The 22,714-nt window shown below is 47.4% G+C and overlaps 2 protein-coding genes and 1 pseudogene across 6 annotated transcripts in view; 1 reads left to right on the top strand and 2 right to left on the bottom strand.

Moving 5' to 3' along the window:
* Positions 1 to 22,714, top strand: part of LOC149326990 (uncharacterized) — a 147,761-nt gene that overhangs the window by 109,553 nt on the left and 15,494 nt on the right. For 2 of the 5 annotated variants that reach the window (XM_089564097.1, XM_089564098.1), the window contains exon 9: positions 16,093 to 16,179. The exons of 2 other annotated variants lie outside the window; for them this stretch is intronic. In XM_089564097.1, coding sequence (XP_089420223.1) covers positions 16,093 to 16,179 — 87 coding nt within the window. Of the gene's footprint in view, positions 1 to 16,092; positions 16,180 to 20,313; positions 21,017 to 22,714 lie in introns of those variants that run through there. One more of the 5 variants, XM_089564099.1, reaches the window with a different exon arrangement.
* Positions 4,312 to 5,064, bottom strand: LOC149326992 (uncharacterized; annotated as a pseudogene).
* LOC149326991 (uncharacterized) lies at positions 9,325 to 10,076 on the bottom strand. The gene has a single exon (XM_089563684.1). The coding sequence runs from the start codon at positions 9,940 to 9,942 to the stop codon at positions 9,325 to 9,327; it is 618 nt and encodes a 205-aa protein (XP_089419810.1). The 5' UTR covers positions 9,943 to 10,076.

Raw genomic sequence — 22,714 nt, 5'->3', positions numbered from 1 at the left:
CAAGATTTTTCTCACCTAGATGTCCAGACAGTTAATATATACATATATATATATATATATATATATATATATATATATATATATATATATATATATATAGTATTCAGTAGGGGTTCCAATGGCCCAGTTTACTAGTTTAGGTACAGTATTACGACAAACGCGACTGTTCTTTTAACGTTTATTTTGCCAACAGTTTCGGGAATGGTATTCCCTTCGTCAGGGCAGGCTTACAATGAATCCGTTTCGTCAATATAAGGACACAGAAGAAGCGAGGAGGTATAATCTCCGCCCTCTAAACAAACTTGAGAATGAGGGCAGGGGACCGTATAATAGGCAGCACGACAAGTCTCAAACGGGCCGCGGCTGAACAACAACCAGAAAAAACAAACGGGGAGGTGGAAATGGTAAAGTAGTAGCAAAGAACGAGCCTGAACAGCACAGCGATAGAAGGGGCAAAAGAGCGTTAGACCCGGCTCTCGGCGCACACGAAAGCCGCTACCCCCCCCCCCCCCCCCCCCCGCCCCCCCCTCCAAATACGCGCACACCCCCGCAAGACGCCGCCGGGTCCGAGCGGGCGGCCCGTATCAGGTATCCTGAGACGCTTGCAAGGGACGCGTTCGAGAGACGGCCAACACACACTTGTTAACCGCTGCAACGGCAACTTGCGACTGTGCCCTCTGTGTATTTTTGCTTCATTTCGTCGCTTTGCTCTGCTGTCGGGCCTTTCTACCAGACAATCTGGCGCCCCTTTTCCCATAAATATACTAGGCGGTCCAAAACCGTGTCCCGCAGTGAGCTTCCCGTGAAAAAACAGCGTCCGTCGGGTAAAATACTGAGCTAGCCCGAGCGCGTAATGGGAAGGCAAAGATGAATTTGGGGGGAACAAAACAAAAGAAGGGAAGAGCAGAAAAAAAATATAGCTCTAGAAATGTTTAAAGAAAATGTAACACAGAAAATGTTAACGCACACACAGGAAGAGAAAAGAGAAAAAGAAAAACTTCTGATTAAATGTGGCGCCAAACAAGTGTGACATGGTGAGAGCACTTTGATAAAGTTGGGCGCAGTGCATGTGGTTTCGAGATTTGCATGCACACGCAGGTTAAATCATTCTGAGATTATCGAGTTGAGTCGATGTTGGTGTAAGTAAATAACAAATGACAAGAAATATGTAGAAAAATGAAAATAAAAATGGCACGGAGAATAAAAAATTGAGCACAAGAAGTTATACAAAGGTTAACAAATTAAAAATAATAATAATACATGTGTGCGGAAAACGCGAAAGGTCTGCGGCCCGCGGAGCTGCCGCGTGGTCCCAATGGTCTAGGTGATATATCAAAGGTGTCTATTTGGAATGGAACGTGGATGCTGGCAGGAGGTTGGACAAAAAAGTACTCAGCAAATAAACTGCCAGATTCCCTGCCATTTCAAAGTGTGTCTGCAGTTGTCAAGAAAAAACAAGTTCAGGCGTATTCTGATAATAACGCTGTCCAAGGCCTATGACCTTCGGAATTTCCTACGTTGGCTCCTTTAAGCAGGAAAGTCTCCCGGGAGTAGCGTTCATGCCATGAGAGAACGTGCCGAATTTATGAATGAAGTACGATTCCCTTTGTTCCCTGTAATATGTGTTAGGGAACCCGGACTGGAGAAGGATTACACGGATGTTTTCAAAACTGTGCAGGGGCAGACGCAGGTGCCTGGAAAGGGGCAAGTTGGGCAGGGATGACACATGCGCTTTGTGGTTGTTGAAGCGGAAACGAAATGTTGTCTTGGTCTGACCAATGTACTCCTCCCCACACACCTCGCATTGAAGTTTGTAGATAACATTGCTCGAATCGCAGTCGAGGTCTTCATTTATGTGAAACGCAAAGCCATCGGACTTGGATTTTGCCAGTTTGGTGTCGCAAATGTGCGGACACACCTTGCAACGGGGTTTTCCGCATGGGTGGCATCCACCTCGGGCAGCGGTCTTCTTAGTTTTCGCGTTGACAAGCAAGTCTCTCAAATTCTTGTCCCTGCGGTACACCACTCGGGGTGGTTCCTGGAATATTAGTGACAGCCTATTACTCTGTCGGATTATATTAAAATGACGGCTTAGTATGTTGTTTACCCTGGGAGCAGTTGCGGAGTAAGTAAGGATTAGGTTTGTTTTGCTGTCTTTTTTCACCTTGTTCTCTGCCAAGATGGAAGAACGATCTAGGCTGCGAGCGCGTTGAATCGCGTCCTCGACTATTTCCCCCGGGTATTTTTGTCGTGACAAAGCGTCCTTGAGAGTCCCCGTATGCTGATCAAATTCCTCGGTTGTAGAACATATTCTTCGGTATCTGTGAGCCTGAGAATATGGAATACTTGTTTTGCAGTGCTTCGGGTGGCTACTGTGAAAATGGAGATACTGCTGCCTATCCGTTGGTTTTCTGTATAGGGTAGTCGAAAGGCAGTTGCCGTCTACCGATATTTCCACGTCGAGAAAGTTAATCTTTGAGTCGGAGATACAGTGGGTAAACCTAATGGAGGGATGCAGGGTATTAAAGTGCGCAATGAAGTCCAGCAGGCTCGCTTCATCATGTTCCCATACAAGAAAGATGTCGTCTAGGAAACGCTTGTAGAAAAGTGGTTTTTTTGGCTGTTCCTCAAGGAAGGGAATTTCTAGTGACGCCATAAAGATGCTGGCATAGCTAGGGGCCATTTTTGTGCCCATCGCAGTACCGCTTGTTTGGAGGTAGTGCTCGCCATCAAATTCAAAATTGTTGGAATTTAGGACCAGTTCAAGAAGGCCAGAAAGGGTTCCACCGTCCAAATCAACCAAAGAGTTTGAGCTTTCGAATGCTGCCAGCGTTGCTGCTATGCCGTCTGCGTGCGGAATATTTGTATACAGGGAGCAAACATCCATGGTCGCCAGAAGGCCTCCTGTGGGGATGGTCAAGTTTGAAATCTCCCGAAGGAAATGGCTTGTGTCTTTGATGTACGAGGGAAAACGGGGAGGATGTCCTTGATGAGAAAACTAATGAAATTTGATATGTTCTCCGTCACTGCCCCGTTGCTGGACACAATTGGACGGCCAGGATGGTTAACTTTATGTATTTTAGGGAGGAGATAAAACCGGCCTGGAGCTGGATTGCTCGGCGACATTGATTTTAACATTGCCTGAGTTATTCTACCGTCCTTAGCGAGTCCAGCAAGAGAGTCCTCTATTTCTGTCCCCAGTTGGCGTGTGGGGTCGTTCGGAAGCTTTCTGTAAAACTGAGGATCATTGAGCTGGCGGTGGCCTTCTTTTAAATATTCTGATTTGTCCAGGATTACTATAGCTCCACCCTTGTCAGCCGGTTTTATTACTATGTTTTCGTCTTTACGCAACGTTTCCAAAGCCTGTCGTTCTTCGTTCGAGAGATTGTTGCGAACCGGACGTTGTTTTCCATACGCCCTTATTATGTCCTTCTGCACCGCAGATATATACATATCAAGGTGTCTGTCACGTTGTTCGCTCGGTGTCCACAACTTCTCTGACACGGTGGGAATCGTTTGTTGTCTGTCGCTGGTGTTTTCGTGGAAATACTCCCTAAGCCGGAGGTTTCGCGCGAAATTGTCCAGATCCTGAAAAAGTTGAAACTCATTGAACCCACCAGATGCTGGACAAAAAGTTAAACCTTTGGAAAGGAGGCTGAGTTCGGCAGGTGTGAGAATCTTTTGTGAAAAATTAACCACGTTTGTGTTTCCACCAGCTGTTTCATAGTTCTCAGCCGCGGACCTCGTATCGACAACACCCCGAGAAATATGAGCAGTTGTGTCATTCCCTGGAGCTCGGACAGCAGTCTCACGGTCGACAGTTTCCAACCTACCATTAGCGCTTAGCTCGGACGGTTTGGTTTCTGTATATCTGTTTGAAGCCAGCGGAATTCGGTCACGTTCTAGCTTTTTGGTCTTATCCCTGGTTACTTCCTCTCTTCTTTTTGCCTCGTAGTTTTTTAGTTCGCTCAGTTCGGCAGTAGAGAGAGCATGTTGGCGTCTCTGCTCTTCCTCGACATCTCTAAGTTCGGCAACTTTCCGTTTGCTATGATTGACGACCGTTTCTGTGAGCTTTTGCGATGCTTCTAATAATATATTATCCCAGTCCTCTTTTTCTCTCTCACTGAATGTGGACATGGAAAGTGTACAGCCCAGACGAAGACCTTTTGGAACAGTACCCTGCGACAGGTAGGACGTTAGGTGAGATGCATGAAGCTCAAATCTCACGCGTTTATCAATAATCTTCCTCACTGAGAGGAACGCCTGGGACCACGTCTGCTCTCCGCGGGCCGTACCTTTTGTAACAGGCAGTCAGTTGCTCTGTCCAGAAGCCGCCTGCTGGGCAGCCATGGCGTACGTCCGGCGGGTGTTGTAGCGTCGCTCCGGCACTGGAGGGTGGCGGTGGAGGGATACTGGGTGGTGGTGTTGACGGGGCCGCGTCTCCCGAGCGGCGCCCAGGGATTCTGCTGCGTGGCACGAACGGAGTCGGCTGCCAATGGTGAAGCGGGTAGTTGAGCTCCGCTTTGAAATGTTGGGCCAGCAAACCGACGCCCTCAAAACTGGTGTGCAGTCCGTCCACGGTGAGGAAGCGCCACAGAGGCAACGATGTAAAACCATGTTCGATGTATCGCACACCGGGGCCGAGTTCTCTGCGCCTGTATAGCTGACGAACTCCGGTCTTGAATTTCGACAACTGGATGTTAAACCATCTCACGAAGCGGTGATTTGATCCTCTGCTTCGGCGATTTGGGGCACGGGAAAGAGGAAGGCTGACGCCTATCTTCTTAATTGCCGGTCGGTTCTGGCGAATCTCTTCAATGAGTAGTGTCAGTCTCTCCAGGGACGAGGACGACCCATTTCTTGCGATGTCAACTGTCCCGACGTGTACGATCAGGGTGTTCACGCTCGCAGGGACGTACTGCAGCAGCATGGGGACGTCAGCATACGTGGCGCCACAGTAAGAGATGAAGCAGGGGGCCTCTGGGTCACTTGGCGTGAAGTGGTTGTGTACGTACTTAGTAAGGGAGTCACCGATGATGGCACTGTTGATCGGATGCCTTGGATAATGACGAATCAGACGCTCTGCCGTTGGGTTCCTGGCAGCCATGTTGAGAAATTGTATTCAGTAGGGGTTCCAATGGCCCAGTTTACTAGTTTAGGTACAGTATTACGACAAACGCGACTGTTCTTTTAACGTTTATTTTGCCAACAGTTTCGGGAATGGTATTCCCTTCGTCAGGGCAGGCTTACAATGAATCCGTTTCGTCAATATAAGGACACAGAAGAAGCGAGGAGGTATAATCTCCGCCCTCTAAACAAACTTGAGAATGAGGGCAGGGGACCGTATAATAGGCAGCACGACAAGTCTCAAACGGGCCGCGGCTGAACAACAACCAGAAAAAACAAACGGGGAGGTGGAAATGGTAAAGTAGTAGCAAAGAACGAGCCTGAACAGCACAGCGATAGAAGGGGCAAAAGAGCGTTAGACCCGGCTCTCGGCGCACACGAAAGCCGCTACCCCCCCCCCCCCCGCCCCCCCCTCCAAATACGCGCACACCCCCGCAAGACGCCGCCGGGTCCGAGCGGGCGGCCCGTATCAGGTATCCTGAGACGCTTGCAAGGGACGCGTTCGAGAGACGGCCAACACACACTTGTTAACCGCTGCAACGGCAACTTGCGACTGTGCCCTCTGTGTATTTTTGCTTCATTTCGTCGCTTTGCTCTGCTGTCGGGCCTTTCTACCAGACAATCTGGCGCCCCTTTTCCCATAAATATACTAGGCGGTGCAAAACCGTGTCCCGCAGTGAGCTTCCCGTGAAAAAACAGCGTCCGTCGGGTAAAATACTGAGCTAGCCCGAGCGCGTAATGGGAAGGCAAAGATGAATTTGGGGGGAACAAAACAAAAGAAGGGAAGAGCAGAAAAAAAATATAGCTCTAGAAATGTTTAAAGAAAATGTAACACAGAAAATGTTAACGCACACACAGGAAGAGAAAAGAGAAAAAGAAAAACTTCTGATTAAATGTGGCGCCAAACAAGTATGACATGGTGAGAGCACTTTGATAAAGTTGAGCGCAGTGCATGTGGTTTCGAGATTTGCATGCACACGCAGGTTAAATCATTCTGAGATTATCGAGTTGAGTCGATGTTGGTGTAAGTAAATAACAAATGACAAGAAATATGTAGAAAAATGAAAATAAAAATGGCACGGAGAATAAAAAATTGAGCACAAGAAGTTATACAAACGTTAACAAATTAAAAATAATAATAATACATGTGTGCGGAAAACGCGAAAGGTCTGCGGCCCGCGGAGCTGCCGCGTGGTCCCAATGGTCTAGGTGATATATCAAAGGTGTCTATTTGGAATGGAACGTGGATGCTGGCAGGAGGTTGGACAAAAAAAGTACTCAGCAAATAAACTGCCAGATTCCCTGCCATTTCAAAGTGTGTCTGCAGTTGTCAAGAAAAAACAAGTTCAGGCGTATTCTGATAATAACGCTGTCCAAGGCCTATGACCTTCGGAATTTCCTACGTTGGCTCCTTTAAGCAGGAAAGTCTCCCGGGAGTAGCGTTCATGCCATGAGAGAACGTGCCGAATTTATGAATGAAGTACGATTCCCTTTGTTCCCTGTAATATGTGTTAGGGAACCCGGACTGGAGAAGGATTACACGGATGTTTTCAAAACTGTGCAGGGGCAGACGCAGGTGCCTGGAAAGGGCAAGTTGGGCAGGGATGACACATGCGCTTTGTGGTTGTTGAAGCGGAAACGAAATGTTGTCTTGGTCTGACCAATGTACTCCTCCCCACACACCTCGCATTGAAGTTTGTAGATAACATTGCTCGAATCGCAGTCGAGGTCTTCATTTATGTGAAACGCAAAGCCATCGGACTTGGATTTTGCCAGTTTGGTGTCGCAAATGTGCGGACACACCTTGCAACGGGGTTTTCCGCATGGGTGGCATCCACCTCGGGCAGCGGTCTTCTTAGTTTTCGCGTTGACAAGCAAGTCTCTCAAATTCTTGTCCCTGCGGTACACCACTCGGGGTGGTTCCTGGAATATTAGTGACAGCCTATTACTCTGTCGGATTATATTAAAATGACGGCTTAGTATGTTGTTTACCCTGGGAGCAGTTGCGGAGTAAGTAAGGATTAGGTTTGTTTTGCTGTCTTTTTTCACCTTGTTCTCTGCCAAGATGGAAGAACGATCTAGGCTGCGAGCGCGTTGAATCGCGTTCTCGACTATTTCCCCCGGGTATTTTTGTCGTGACAAAGCGTCCTTGAGAGTCCCCGTATGCTGATCAAATTCCTCGGTTGTAGAACATATTCTTCGGTATCTGTGAGCCTGAGAATATGGAATACTTGTTTTGCAGTGCTTCGGGTGGCTACTGTGAAAATGGAGATACTGCTGCCTATCCGTTGGTTTTCTGTATAGGGTAGTCGAAAGGCAGTTGCCGTCTACCGATATTTCCACGTCGAGAAAGTTAATCTTTGAGTCGGAGATACAGTGGGTAAACCTAATGGAGGGATGCAGGGTATTAAAGTGCGCAATGAAGTCCAGCAGGCTCGCTTCATCATGTTCCCATACAAGAAAGATGTCGTCTAGGAAACGCTTGTAGAAAAGTGGTTTTTTTGGCTGTTCCTCAAGGAAGGGAATTTCTAGTGACGCCATAAAGATGCTGGCATAGCTAGGGGCCATTTTTGTGCCCATCGCAGTACCGCTTGTTTGGAGGTAGTGCTCGCCATCAAATTCAAAATTGTTGGAATTTAGGACCAGTTCAAGAAGGCCAGAAAGGGTTCCACCGTCCAAATCAACCAAAGAGTTTGAGCTTTCGAATGCTGCCAGCGTTGCTGCTATGCCGTCTGCGTGCGGAATATTTGTATACAGGGAGCAAACATCCATGGTCGCCAGAAGGCCTCCTGTGGGGATGGTCAAGTTTGAAATCTCCCGAAGGAAATGGCTTGTGTCTTTGATGTACGAGGGAAAACGGGGAGGGATGTCCTTGATGAGAAAACTAATGAAATTTGATATGTTCTCCGTCACTGCCCCGTTGCTGGACACAATTGGACGGCCAGGATGGTTAACTTTATGTATTTTAGGGAGGAGATAAAACCGGCCTGGAGCTGGATTGCTCGGCGACATTGATTTTAACATTGCCTGAGTTATTCTACCGTCCTTAGCGAGTCCAGCAAGAGAGTCCTCTATTTCTGTCCCCAGTTGGCGTGTGGGGTCGTTCGGAAGCTTTCTGTAAAACTGAGGATCATTGAGCTGGCGGTGGCCTTCTTTTAAATATTCTGATTTGTCCAGGATTACTATAGCTCCACCCTTGTCAGCCGGTTTTATTACTATGTTTTCGTCTTTACGCAACGTTTCCAAAGCCTGTCGTTCTTCGTTCGAGAGATTGTTGCGAACCGGACGTTGTTTTCCATACGCCCTTATTATGTCCTTCTGCACCGCAGATATATACATATCAAGGTGTCTGTCACGTTGTTCGCTCGGTGTCCACAACTTCTCTGACACGGTGGGAATCGTTTGTTGTCTGTCGCTGGTGTTTTCGTGGAAATACTCCCTAAGCCGGAGGTTTCGCGCGAAATTGTCCAGATCCTGAAAAAGTTGAAACTCATTGAACCCACCAGATGCTGGACAAAAAGTTAAACCTTTGGAAAGGAGGCTGAGTTCGGCAGGTGTGAGAATCTTTTGTGAAAAATTAACCACGTTTGTGTTTCCACCAGCTGTTTCATAGTTCTCAGCCGCGGACCTCGTATCGACAACACCCCGAGAAATATGAGCAGTTGTGTCATTCCCTGGAGCTCGGACAGCAGTCTCACGGTCGACAGTTTCCAACCTACCATTAGCGCTTAGCTCGGACGGTTTGGTTTCTGTATATCTGTTTGAAGCCAGCGGAATTCGGTCACGTTCTAGCTTTTTGGTCTTATCCCTGGTTACTTCCTCTCTTCTTTTTGCCTCGTAGTTTTTTAGTTCGCTCAGTTCGGCAGTAGAGAGAGCATGTTGGCGTCTCTGCTCTTCCTCGACATCTCTAAGTTCGGCAACTTTCCGTTTGCTATGATTGACGACCGTTTCTGTGAGCTTTTGCGATGCTTCTAATAATATATTATCCCAGTCCTCTTTTTCTCTCTCACTGAATGTGGACATGGAAAGTATACAGCCCAGACGAAGACCTTTTGGAACAGTACCCTGCGACAGGTAGGACGTTAGGTGAGATGCATGAAGCTCAAATCTCACGCGTTTATCAATAATCTTCCTCACTGAGAGGAACGCCTGGGACCACTTCTGCTCTCTGCGGGCCGTACCTTTTGTAACAGGCAGTCAGTTGCTCTGTCCAGAAGCCGCCTGCTGGGCAGCCATGGCGTACGTCCGGCGGGTGTTGTAGCGTCGCTCCGGCACTGGGGGTGGCGGTGGAGGGATACTGGGTGGTGGTGTTGACGGGGCCGCGTCTCCCGAGCGGCGCCCAGGGATTCTGCTGCGTGGCACGAACGGAGTCGGCTGCCAATGGTGAAGCGGGTAGTTGAGCTCCGCTTTGAAATGTTGGGCCAGCAAACCGACGCCCTCAAAACTGGTGTGCAGTCCGTCCACGGCGAGGAAGCGCCACAGAGGCAACGATGTAAAACCATGTTCGATGTATCGCACACCGGGGCCGAGTTCTCTGCGCCTGTATAGCTGACGAACTCCGGTCTTGAATTTCGACAACTGGATGTTAAACCATCTCACGAAGCGGTGATTTGATCCTCTGCTTCGGCGATTTGGGGCACGGGAAAGAGGAAGGCTGACGCCTATCTTCTTAATTGCCGGTCGGTTCTGGCGAATCTCTTCAATGAGTAGTGTCAGTCTCTCCAGGGACGAGGACGACCCATTTCTTGCGATGTCAACTGTCCCGACGTGTACGATCAGGGTGTTCACGCTCGCAGGGACGTACTGCAGCAGCATGGGGACGTCAGCATACGTGGCGCCACAGTAAGAGATGAAGCAGGGGGCCTCTGGGTCACTTGGCGTGAAGTGGTTGTGTACGTACTTAGTAAGGGAGTCACCGATGATGGCACTGTTGATCGGATGCCTTGGATAATGACGAATCAGACGCTCTGTCGTTGGGTTCCTGGCAGCCATGTTGAGAAATTGTATTCAGTAGGGGTTCCAATGGCCCAGTTTACTAGTTTAGGTACAGTATTACGACAAACGCGACTGTTCTTTTAACGTTTATTTTGCCAACAGTTTCGGGAATGGTATTCCCTTCGTCAGGGCAGGCTTACAATGAATCCGTTTCGTCAATATAAGGACACAGAAGAAGCGAGGAGGTATAATCTCCGCCCTCTAAACAAACTTGAGAATGAGGGCAGGGGACCGTATAATAGGCAGCACGACAAGTCTCAAACGGGCCGCGGCTGAACAACAACCAGAAAAAACAAACGGGGAGGTGGAAATGGTAAAGTAGTAGCAAAGAACGAGCCTGAACAGCACAGCGATAGAAGGGGCAAAAGAGCGTTAGACCCGGCTCTCGGCGCACACGAAAGCCGCTACCCCCCCCCCCCGCCCCCCCCCCCTCCAAATACGCGCACACCCCCGCAAGACGCCGCCGGGTCCGAGCGGGCGGCCCGTATCAGGTATCCTGAGACGCTTGCAAGGGACGCGTTCGAGAGACGGCCAACACACACTTGTTAACCGCTGCAACGGCAACTTGCGACTGTGCCCTCTGTGTATTTTTGCTTCATTTCGTCGCTTTGCTCTGCTGTCGGGCCTTTCTACCAGACAATCTGGCGCCCCTTTTCCCATAAATATACTAGGCGGTCCAAAACCGTGTCCCGCAGTGAGCTTCCCGTGAAAAAACAGCGTCCGTCGGGTAAAATACTGAGCTAGCCCGAGCGCGTAATGGGAAGGCAAAGATGAATTTGGGGGGAACAAAACAAAAGAAGGGAAGAGCAGAAAAAAAATATAGCTCTAGAAATGTTTAAAGAAAATGTAACACAGAAAATGTTAACGCACACACAGGAAGAGAAAAGAGAAAAAGAAAAACTTCTGATTAAATGTGGCGCCAAACAAGTATGACATGGTGAGAGCACTTTGATAAAGTTGGGCGCAGTGCATGTGGTTATGGTAGGTTGGAAACTGTCGACCGTGAGACTGCTGTCCGAGCTCCAGGGAATGACACAACTGCTCATATTTCTCGGGGTGTTGTCGATACGAGGTCCGCGGCTGAGAACTATGAAACAGCTGGTGGAAACACAAACGTGGTTAATTTTTCACAAAAGATTCTCACACCTGCCGAACTCAGCCTCCTTTCCAAAGGTTTAACTTTTTGTCCAGCATCTGGTGGGTTCAATGAGTTTCAACTTTTTCAGGATCTGGACAATTTCGCGCGAAACCTCCGGCTTAGGGAGTATTTCCACGAAAACACCAGCGACAGACAACAAACGATTCCCACCGTGTCAGAGAAGTTGTGGACACCGAGCGAACAACGTGACAGACACCTTGATATGTATATATCTGCGGTGCAGAAGGACATAATAAGGGCGTATGGAAAACAACGTCCGGTTCGCAACAATCTCTCGAACGAAGAACGACAGGCTTTGGAAACGTTGCGTAAAGACGAAAACATAGTAATAAAACCGGCTGACAAGGGTGGAGCTATAGTAATCCTGGACAAATCAGAATATTTAAAAGAAGGCCACCGCCAGCTCAATGATCCTCAGTTTTACAGAAAGCTTCCGAACGACCCCACACGCCAACTGGGGACAGAAATAGAGGACTCTCTTGCTGGACTCGCTAAGGACGGTAGAATAACTCAGGCAATGTTAAAATCAATGTCGCCGAGCAATCCAGCTCCAGGCCGGTTTTATCTCCTCCCTAAAATACATAAAGTTAACCATCCTGGCCGTCCAATTGTGTCCAGCAACGGGGCAGTGACGGAGAACATATCAAATTTCATTAGTTTTCTCATCAAGGACATCCCTCCCCGTTTTCCCTCGTACATCAAAGACACAAGCCATTTCCTTCGGGAGATTTCAAACTTGACCATCCCCACAGGAGGCCTTCTGGCGACCATGGATGTTTGCTCCCTGTATACAAATATTCCGCACGCAGACGGCATAGCAGCAACGCTGGCAGCATTCGAAAGCTCAAACTCTTTGGTTGATTTGGACGGTGGAACCCTTTCTGGCCTTCTTGAACTGGTCCTAAATTCCAACAATTTTGAATTTGATGGCGAGCACTACCTCCAAACAAGCGGTACTGCGATGGGCACAAAAATGGCCCCTAGCTATGCCAGCATCTTTATGGCGTCACTAGAAATTCCCTTCCTTGAGGAACAGCCAAAAAAACCACTTTTCTACAAGCGTTTCCTAGACGACATCTTTCTTGTATGGGAACATGATGAAGCGAGCCTGCTGGACTTCATTGCGCACTTTAATACCCTGCATCCCTCCATTAGGTTTACCCACTGTATCTCCGACTCAAAGATTAACTTTCTCGACGTGGAAATATCGGTAGACGGCAACTGCCTTTCGACTACCCTATACAGAAAACCAACGGATAGGCAGCAGTATCTCCATTTTCACAGTAGCCACCCGAAGCACTGCAAAACAAGTATTCCATATTCTCAGGCTCACAGATACCGAAGAATATGTTCTACAACCGAGGAATTTGATCAGCATACGGGGACTCTCAAGGACGCTTTGTCACGACAAAAATACCCGGGGGAAATAGTCGAGGACGCGATTCAACGCGCTCGCAGCCTAGATCGTTCTTCCATCTTGGCAGAGAACAAGGTGAAAAAAGACAGCAAAACAAACCTAATCCTTACTTACTCCGCAACTGCTCCCAGGGTAAACAACATACTAAGCCGTCATTTTAATATAATCCGACAGAGTAATAGGCTGTCACTAATATTCCAGGAACCACCCCGAGTGGTGTACCGCAGGGACAAGAATTTGAGAGACTTGCTTGTCAACGCGAAAACTAAGAAGACCGCTGCCCGAGGTGGATGCCACCCATGCGGAAAACCCCGTTGCAAGGTGTGTCCGCACATTTGCGACACCAAACTGGCAAAATCCAAGTCCGATGGCTTTGCGTTTCACATAAATGAAGACCTCGACTGCGATTCGAGCAATGTTATCTACAAACTTCAATGCGAGGTGTGTGGGGAGGAGTACATTGGTCAGACCAAGACAACATTTCGTTTCCGCTTCAACAACCACAAAGCGCATGTGTCATCCCTGCCCAACTTGCCCCTTTCCAGGCACCTGCGTCTGCCCCTGCACAGTTTTGAAAACATCCGTGTAATCCTTCTCCAGTCCGGGTTCCCTAACACATATTACAGGGAACAAAGGGAATCGTACTTCATTCATAAATTCGGCACGTTCTCTCATGGCATGAACGCTACTCCCGGGAGACTTTCCTGCTTAAAGGAGCCAACGTAGGAAATTCCGAAGATCATAGGCCTTGGACAGCGTTATTATCAGAATACGCCTGAACTTGTTTTTTCTTGACAACTGCAGACACACTTTGAAATGGCAGGGAATCTGGCAGTTTATTTGCTGAGTACTTTTTTGTCCAACCTCCTGCCAGCATCCACGTTCCATTCCAAATAGACACCTTTGATATATCACCTAGACCATTGGGACCACGCGGCAGCTCCGCGGGCCGCAGACCTTTCGCGTTTTCCGCACACATGTATTATTATTATTTTTAATTTGTTAACCTTTGTATAACTTCTTGTGCTCAATTTTTTATTCTCCGTGCCATTTTTATTTTCATTTTTCTACATATTTCTTGTCATTTGTTATTTACTTACACCAACATCGACTCAACTCGATAATCTCAGAATGATTTAACCTGCGTGTGCATGCAAATCTCGAAACCACATGCACTGCGCCCAACTTTATCAAAGTGCTCTCACCATGTCATACTTGTTTGGCGCCACATTTAATCAGAAGTTTTTCTTTTTCTCTTTTCTCTTCCTGTGTGTGCGTTAACATTTTCTGTGTTACATTTTCTTTAAACATTTCTAGAGCTATATTTTTTTTCTGCTCTTCCCTTCTTTTGTTTTGTTCCCCCCAAATTCATCTTTGCCTTCCCATTACGCGCTCGGGCTAGCTCAGTATTTTACCCGACGGACGCTGTTTTTTCACGGGAAGCTCACTGCGGGACACGGTTTTGGACCGCCTAGTATATTTATGGGAAAAGGGGCGCCAGATTGTCTGGTAGAAAGGCCCGACAGCAGAGCAAAGCGACGAAATGAAGCAAAAATACACAGAGGGCACAGTCGCAAGTTGCCGTTGCAGCGGTTAACAAGTGTGTGTTGGCCGTCTCTCGAACGCGTCCCTTGCAAGCGTCTCAGGATACCTGATACGGGCCGCCCGCTCGGACCCGGCGGCGTCTTGCGGGGGTGTGCGCGTATTTGGAGGGGGGGGCGGGGGGGGGGGGGGTAGCGGCTTTCGTGTGCGCCGAGAGCCGGGTCTAACGCTGTTTTGCCCCTTCTATCGCTGTGCTGTTCAGGCTCGTTCTTTGCTACTACTTTACCATTTCCACCTCCCCGTTTGTTTTTTCTGGTTGTTGTTCAGCCGCGGCCCGTTTGAGACTTGTCGTGCTGCCTATTATACGGTCCCCTGCCCTCATTCTCAAGTTTGTTTAGAGGGCGGAGATTATACCTCCTCGCTTCTTCTGTGTCCTTATATTGACGAAACGGATTCATTGTAAGCCTGCCCTGACGAAGGGAATACCATTCCCGAAACTGTTGGCAAAATAAACGTTAAAAGAACAGTCGCGTTTGTCGTAATACTGTACCTATATATATATATATATATATATATATATATATATATATATATATATATATATATATATATATAGGGTGATTGCGCAGATTTTGAAGAATAAAACCTTTGACGATGCAAAAGCAGCTGTCCGGAATACTTGTTGTTGGACTAGTTATTTTGCACTAGGTCACGCACTATGTTGTCCGCGCACTAGGAGGTTGAAAATGAACCATTTTGCGGCTTCCATAAATAATAACGGCCATGTAACCACTCCAAGGTCGTATTGAAAGTGCGATGACCGCTCGCTTTGGGTTCCGACTCGGCGGCAATCCGCGAAGCAAAGCGAAACAGGCAACGATAGCGCCAGTAGCCACCATCAAGGTTTTGATAATTTAAGCAGTGTGATGCAAACCAAACAGCGCAGCGATTGACGTCAGGACGCTCAACCTCCCTGAATTATGGTGTGAACCTGCCTATCACGGTGACTGTTCTCTCCTCACAACGCCGCTAAAAATTTCTTATTGAATTTTTCGCACGGCTAGAGTGCTTAAAGGACGATCTCTAGTTCTTGTTAGACATCATACCCAATTAAATCAAAGTTAGAAATGTTTACTAACGGATTTAGTTAATTAGCGAACGTATCAAAGCATTCTTTCTCACACGTGGTGCCATCAGTAGCCCCAATATCGCACCACGGCTACATTTCCTTCTTTGTTAAAGTTTAGAGGGTCTAAAAGAAACACCTCGTCTATGATGACGACACAGCATTCTACACTTCTCAGGCAAACAGTAGGCGTTTCAGTGTAGCCTAAACAAGCAAGCAGAAAACACTTTCTCTATTTTTTCTTTAAATAATTGTTATGCCATACAGCTGGCAAGGCTGTATACAGTCATTCTAGAGCTTTCGAACGCTGCCCTGTCGCACAAAGGAAGTGGAATCTTCAATTATAAATTCGGTTTAGAGACAGTGCCAGCTCTGGGTCGACGCAGCATAGGCACACAATTTTCCTTGCCGATGGCACTTTATCGGTAATTGATCAGCTGAGTGACGATTTTGCTTTGCTGCGCAGCACATGTCTCCAGCACACTAGACACGTTTTATGTGGACTGTACCTTTACTCAGCAGCAGTATTATTTTCAATGGCACTAAAATTATTGCCATTTGTAGTCTGAGCGGAATGCAAAGAACCGTTAAATACGAAGCAGCACCATACTGCTGTAATGAAGAAAAACTTTGTCCTGGTTCCGAGCTTCTGCCCACTCTGTGGCTCTGCAGCAGGCACGTAAGTCCCTCCGAAATGTTTTACGACATGAAACTTTTTTTTTTCAGCGAAGAGCCATAGATCACTGCATGCATTACTGCCAGAAGGATGGATCTTGGTTCTATGGGTTTTACACGAGCAACACCACGTGTCAGGTACGAGATTGCTCACGATATTTTGCGGCTGTTCCGCGAGAAAACCTTCACCGTAGTTCCTGAGAGGACGCCAAGTTTCGCCAGTAATTTTTGTTGCTGTTAGACCACACATTTTTCATGCACACCGTCCATTAACTTTTATAACGCGTTTTTAAATAACCTTTCTGCAGCGTTCTGTGTTTGAGATCTAAATTGCGAGCTTACAAAGAAATGTGCACTACAGAAACACAAATGCGAGCACTTGCTTCACTTACAGAAGGTATAAATTGCATCTACAGTGTTCCTGCAGGATGAGGCTACAGGAAAAAAATGGTTGCGGCTTAGGTCAGCCAACCCTGGTTATACAAGCGAAAGTCACGCTTGCATAATCAGCGTTAAGTCAGCTGTGCCCTTTTCCTGCAGTGCCGCGAGTCTGCCACAACGTTGTCAGCGCTCACGCATGAAGCCCCCATCTCTCTCGCACCACCCCATGTAACTCAAAGCGCGATTGAGGCGGCCACTGACCTAGGGAACCAGTTATGCACCCTTCCTTTCCTTCATATCACCTTAGTCTAAAATGTTGTCGACGCAATCGCCAATGAACACAATGAACGCCGACGGCTTACAGTTTCAGTGCCGCGTTTCTGCTACAACGTTCTCAATGCCAAAACATGCAGCGCCCATACCGTCACGCAGCTTTAAGCGCGACTGAGGTGTTCACTGTCCCAAGCAGCCAGTTATGAGCCTTTCCTTCGCTTTCGCAGCTCCCGGTCTTCATCGGTTTCCGCTGCCCGTTTAGCGCTTTTAAGCTCTCATAGCTTCATTCATAGCGAGAAACTGGCAGGTGCGCACGCGATAGCAGAGCTTTCGTCATTTTTTTCTTTTTAAGCGGTGGTGATTGCCTCATTTCATAGACGGCATGTAATGATAGATGCATGCGAAGTGAGCCATATGGCTAGTACACAGCTGGACACAGCTGGCACGAAGACGGTCAGTGCAGCTGGGGTGGTGGACGCGTGGCTGCATCTGCGGTGCGAGCCACGTGGTATGTCACGTGACAGACACCCCCTACTCCTCCGCTTGAAGGTGAAATGTGGCCTCCCGGTGACCTTGACGCCTGCTAGGCCAGTAAAGCTTTCGCTTTGAAACTGTTGTGCAGTTAATCAGTGAAACTGTTGTGCAGTTAATCAGTGAAACTGTTGTGCAGTTAAATGTGCGACAACAGCGTAGTCGGGCAGCTATAGTTATATTTAGCCGCAGCAACGTGTTGAAAAAAATGTACGCCAGCTGAGTAACATCAGGGCAACACATCCCCTATCTTCAAAAGGAAATTATAAACGCGGCAGTGAACATAGATACAGCGAATGTCGCACTTGAAAAAGAACGAATATCAATCTACCAAACAGTAACCATCTACCATCTGCATTTGTGCCTGCCTACAAAAGGAAGGCGGTAATTTAGCGCTGCTCAGGAGCATAACACTGGGATGTAAATATTTTTTTTTTTAAATGTAGCATGTGAGAAGGACATTATTCCATCTATTGCCGAAAACCGTGCAGCGTAAATTGGCCAGTCCATGCTTTTATTCTGCCAGACAGCCGCGCGTTTCGGGTCGTGTTGCCTTCAATCACGAGCGTAGCTACGCCAAAGTACAGTTCACCCACGGGCAAAAGTAGGCAGCCAGCTGACCACCGTATGCCTTCAGGCAGTCTACAAGTATGTTCAAAGCTTGGAGGCCTCGAGGACGCAGATCCTTGCCAGACGCGAATGGTTCCATACCATGGTTAGCAGACGACATGCGGCTTGGAACACAGTATAAAAAGTTTGGTAGAAAGCCCAGCTCTCGTGGAAGGGTCTGGAAGCTACTCGAGGGATGGTGGCAATTCTGAAAAATACAGGATGAAGAGGTGGTCCGAAGGCATCCCTGGCGACATTAGTCTTGTTCTGCCAATGATCGGGCAAGTTGGCAGCATTCTTCTACGCGTATATGGCGACTTTAGAAAAAGTTGTTAATTCAGACACACGAAGCTGATAGGGGCCGCCGTATCCATGGCGTGGAGGAACTGTCATCTGTACTAGAGAAAGAAAGGAAAGAAGCCAGTTCTTAACTGGGTGGCCGTGTTATAAGCGTTCATCACAGGGGAATGTGATCCGAATCGGAATATTCTGAATATTCCTAATTGGAATATGTACACAGCAAACGTGTCACTAAAAGTACACTTAAAGCATAAAGCAATACTTGTAGCTAGGATGGTTGGTGCAGATATTCGAGGGACATAGTAGAGTAAAAAAAGAACAGGGACGTAGACAGATAATAGGATTAGCGCTGTACTATCAGCGTGCTTTACTTCACGAACACCGCTATACCAGTTTTCTTACCCATGCGCCAAGGCGCAGACTGCAAACCTCCATGTGTTTGTAGATTCGTATCAAGGCAAAATATTTAATTCCGGTGAATAACCACTGTCGTATCACTAAAGCAGTCGCCTGCTCGTTCCTTGATTTAAAAGGCTTGTGCAAATTCACGATTAGTTTCGTCACCCCTTTTCATTAACACTTTCAATTTGGATGGGCGAGGCTCACCGGCGACACGATTCTTACCGAGCAGGATTTGCAGTGACTTGGAAGGAAACTTTGAGTTTCACGTCTTCCAGGTCGCTTCCAAACCTGCTCGATGAAAAATCTTTACGCCTATGAGCCTCGTCAATCGGAATCTACACGTACAGTCTTTGTCAAGAGTAACCAGGCTCCATTTTTTGCTTCTCATTCGTATAACAGAGCCCTCACGGCTTCCATAAAGATCAAAAAGTTGTTTGAAGGTGAGAACAGGGGTTATTCTTATCATACAGAGATTTCGAGCTTGAGGGCTGGCATAATAGCTTTGATATACGACTTAGAAGAAAAACGTGCAGCCTGGTTACTTCTGACAAAGACTTATCTAGTGAAGCAGCGCAACGGCACAAGGCCAAGGGAAGAAGAGGAGAAACACAGCGCTGAACTGACAACAAATGTTTATTCCGGATGCTAACAGCATATATATGCATATATATATATATATAGAATTTCTTTGGAGGAGAAATTCTAGAGGCCCGTGTACTGTGCGATGTCAGTGCACGTTAAAGAACCCCAGGTGGTCGAAATTTCCGGAGCCCTCCACTACGGCGTCTCTCATAGCCTTAGTCGCTTTGGGACGTTAAACCCCATAAACCAAACCAAACCATAAACCAAACCAAGCATATATGTGCAAAGGAGTATATATATGCTGTATATATATATATATATATATATATATATATATATATATATATATGCTGTTAGCATCCGGAATAAACATTTGTTGTCAGTTCAGCGCTGTGTTTGTCCTCTTCTTCCCTTGGCCTTGTGCCGTTGCGCTGCTTCACTAGATATGTCAGACCAACTCGCCCACCAGTTCATGTTGACAAAGCCTGTACATGAATGTTTGCGGTCCGCGCCTTGGCGCGTGGGTAAAGGAGCAAGCATATAGACGCTATTCGTCCAATAAAGCTTGTTGGTAGCACAACACTAGTTCCACATCCTCACTACGCCCCGTGCTAGATTTTTTTTTTGCGGCATTATGTCGTTCTAAAAAACACTTAGAGCATTCAGACATGCCGTTTTTTTTTAGAACTGTAGGCAGCAGTAGAGCTGTAACAGTTCGGCGGGGGTGGACAGTGGGTCAACAGTTTTCGCGAGAAAAGCTTGTCCGGGGTTGCTCAGCAGTTCATTGAATGCACCATAATGGCCAACAAGGTGAGTAGTGCGCTGTGGGGAATAGCACCGGCGAGGTTTCAGCGTAGACATTGAGGTGGTCGACTTCCGCAATGGCCCAGCGGTGAATATTCGGTGTAATGGAAAGTGGCCCTAGAGGTCAGTGGCTACGTGGTCGAAGGGTCGAGCTGGGTGCGGCAATGGCTGCATACGAGGGGGTACCCAAAAGAAACCGGACTAAATTTTTTGGTCGGCAAAGCTTCTTTGGTACCGCGTTTTGACACTAGGAGCGCATAGAACGAACATTCCAGAGTCAGTAAGCCAAGTGCCGTCGTTGAAGGAGGTCAGACTAGTTTAGGCAGAGTTTTAGAGTGACGACTGTTTTGTGTGAACGTCGTTTTTGCAATGGCTGATTTTCGTGCACAGCGTGCGCCTGATTTTTGCTCGGAAAAAGTTGAATGGAAACTCTTGAAATATTAAGAAAGACGTACAAGGACGATGCTGTGGGGACAACTCAAGTGTTCCTGAATCGAATCCTGAATCAAAGCAACAACCATGCCAATGGAAAACTTCAAATTCACCTCGCCTCAAGAAAGCTCGTCAGGTGAAACCAAACCTCAAAACAATGCTGATTTGTTTTTTCGACGTGAGTAGAGTCGTTCATTGAGAATTTGTTCCGCATGGTCAGACAGTTAGCTAGGCTTTCTACTTGGATGTTTTGAAGAGATTGGGCCGCAGTGTGCGGTGGAAGCGGCCAGATTTGTGGCGGTCGGGTGACTGGTTTTTCCATCATGGCAATGCCCCTGCTCACACAGCCCTGTCTCTACGAAAATTTTGTCCCAAAAATGGCGTGACCCCTATTCCTCAACCCTCATACTCTCCCGACCTTGCCCCGTGCTACTTTCTTTGTTTCCTAGAATGAAAAAATAGGTGAATGGAAAGCGTTTCGCTGATGTTCCTGAGGTGAAGAAAAAAACGACGGAGGCAGTGTCAAGCATCACAAAAGATGAATTTAAACAATGTTTTGAAAAATAGAATGAAAGATTCGACAAGCGTATCATTGCAAGTGGGGAATACTTCGAAGGAGAGTAAAGGTCTGTGCTTAAAATGTGAACAAATAAGTTCAAACAAAAATAAGTCCGGTTTCTTTTGGGTACCCCCTCGTATAAGAGCTGCAGGGAAACGTTTTATGGCTTTGGCAGATGGGGAAGAGGGCCGTAATTACATTTAAAGAAGTACACGGGGCACCAATATTACTGTAGTGGGAGGTGCACGTAGGCTTTTTATAGTCTGGCGTGAGCACACTGCGAATCAACATGGAGGAAGGGGCAATTATTGAAACTGAAATGCCGAGGGATGACAGGCTGCCATTTGCGTACGTCAGCGATGTAGCGACAGCGATATAGCATGTCCTCAAGGATGGCAAAGAGGCAGGCTTACAGACAGCGAGCTTGCGAAGCAGCGTAGCAGGTTGGTTGATATAAGCAAGGACACGAAGCTTGGCTTGATGGGGAGAATGCCGTTCTTGGAGACCACATGATATATATGGTGAGCTGTCTGGCAGGCACGTAATTATTTTTGAGGGCACATTGCAGGACAGCGTCAGAAAAGCATTGCAGAGTGCTTTCGTGGTGGAGCACAGGGGAGGATATGTTTGCACTGCCTAGAATCAGATGAGTTTAAAAAGGGCGGAATGTGTCTTACCAGCTTACCTGCCTGCAAAATTGCTTTCAGTTACCGTTAAAAATGTTGTCGTAATCGCCTAAGAAAGTGGCGTCGGCGTTCAGGCTTTTCTTCAGTGCACAGCGACAGGCATAGGCCTCGCTAATGATGTCACGTATGACAGCGTTGCATTTCCAGCGAAGAAACAGCTGTTTCTTGGAGGAAATCCAATGCCATGGAAGATGAAGCTCAAGAAGCTTCTTTGGCGACCTCGGATGACGCACAGCGGCATGCTGGCGGCGGTGGATGTTGTATGTGGCTATATAATATTAGTAATAAAAATTGCGGACATCTGAAATTTCGGCGATAATGATGTCAATATAAGTTTCCCTTCATTCGTCAAAGCTGTGAGCAGAAGCCTGAACAACGTCGCGATTATAATCTACGATTATTTAGCCAATTTAAATGCTAGTACAAAAATACTTTCCATGATTTCGCTAGAGGCCTTATACATTCGAATTTTTGAATAACCTCCAATTCTCAAAAAAACATTTCATCTACCTGTAACGGTAAGGCGCGACAGAGTAATAGGTTTTTTTTTTCCATATATGCGCAAGGCCGTCCTCTGTATTACAATCATAGTTCCCTGGAAGGCGTCATACCCATCCTGGCGCAGTAGTGCAGCAGTTAAACGATGCGCCAATGCCGTGCGATGGCAAGTGCTCCCTGCCCTGGGCCTTTTGCGGCCGAGGTTGCTCGTCCCGATTTCAAGCATTAATTTAACTTGCCCTTGCAACAGTAGACCGCTCTCTCACTATCCAGTGGGCAGGTTGAGATGACGCCGCGATGTCACTTGACCTAGCCACCCACATGTGTCCTAGGTTTCTCTCTGGGGACCACCTGCCAGAGCCAGGCCCGTGACGTTTCGTTCACAGCGCTGAAGCCGAAAGCGCCGACACCGGATTTTCTCCACAAGGGGGCCTTTAAAGCTATTGCGTTAATAGGTCGACGTCACGCATAAAATAAAGGCATGCTTGCCAATTGAGTCCCCACAGAATCGTATCGACCATGCAATCAAATTATGTAAGCGTACTGCAGAACTTCAACTGAATTAAACTAAGTTCGTTCACAGGATGTGGGGCGGTGAAAGCGGGTTTCTGGCGGT

Source organism: Amblyomma mixtum, chromosome 10 (genome assembly GCF_055824585.1).
Source record: "Amblyomma mixtum isolate Tamu chromosome 10, ASM5582458v1, whole genome shotgun sequence".
Classification (NCBI taxonomy): Eukaryota; Metazoa; Arthropoda; class Arachnida; order Ixodida; family Ixodidae; genus Amblyomma; species Amblyomma mixtum.
This window is presented reverse-complemented; position numbering and strand designations above follow the sequence as displayed.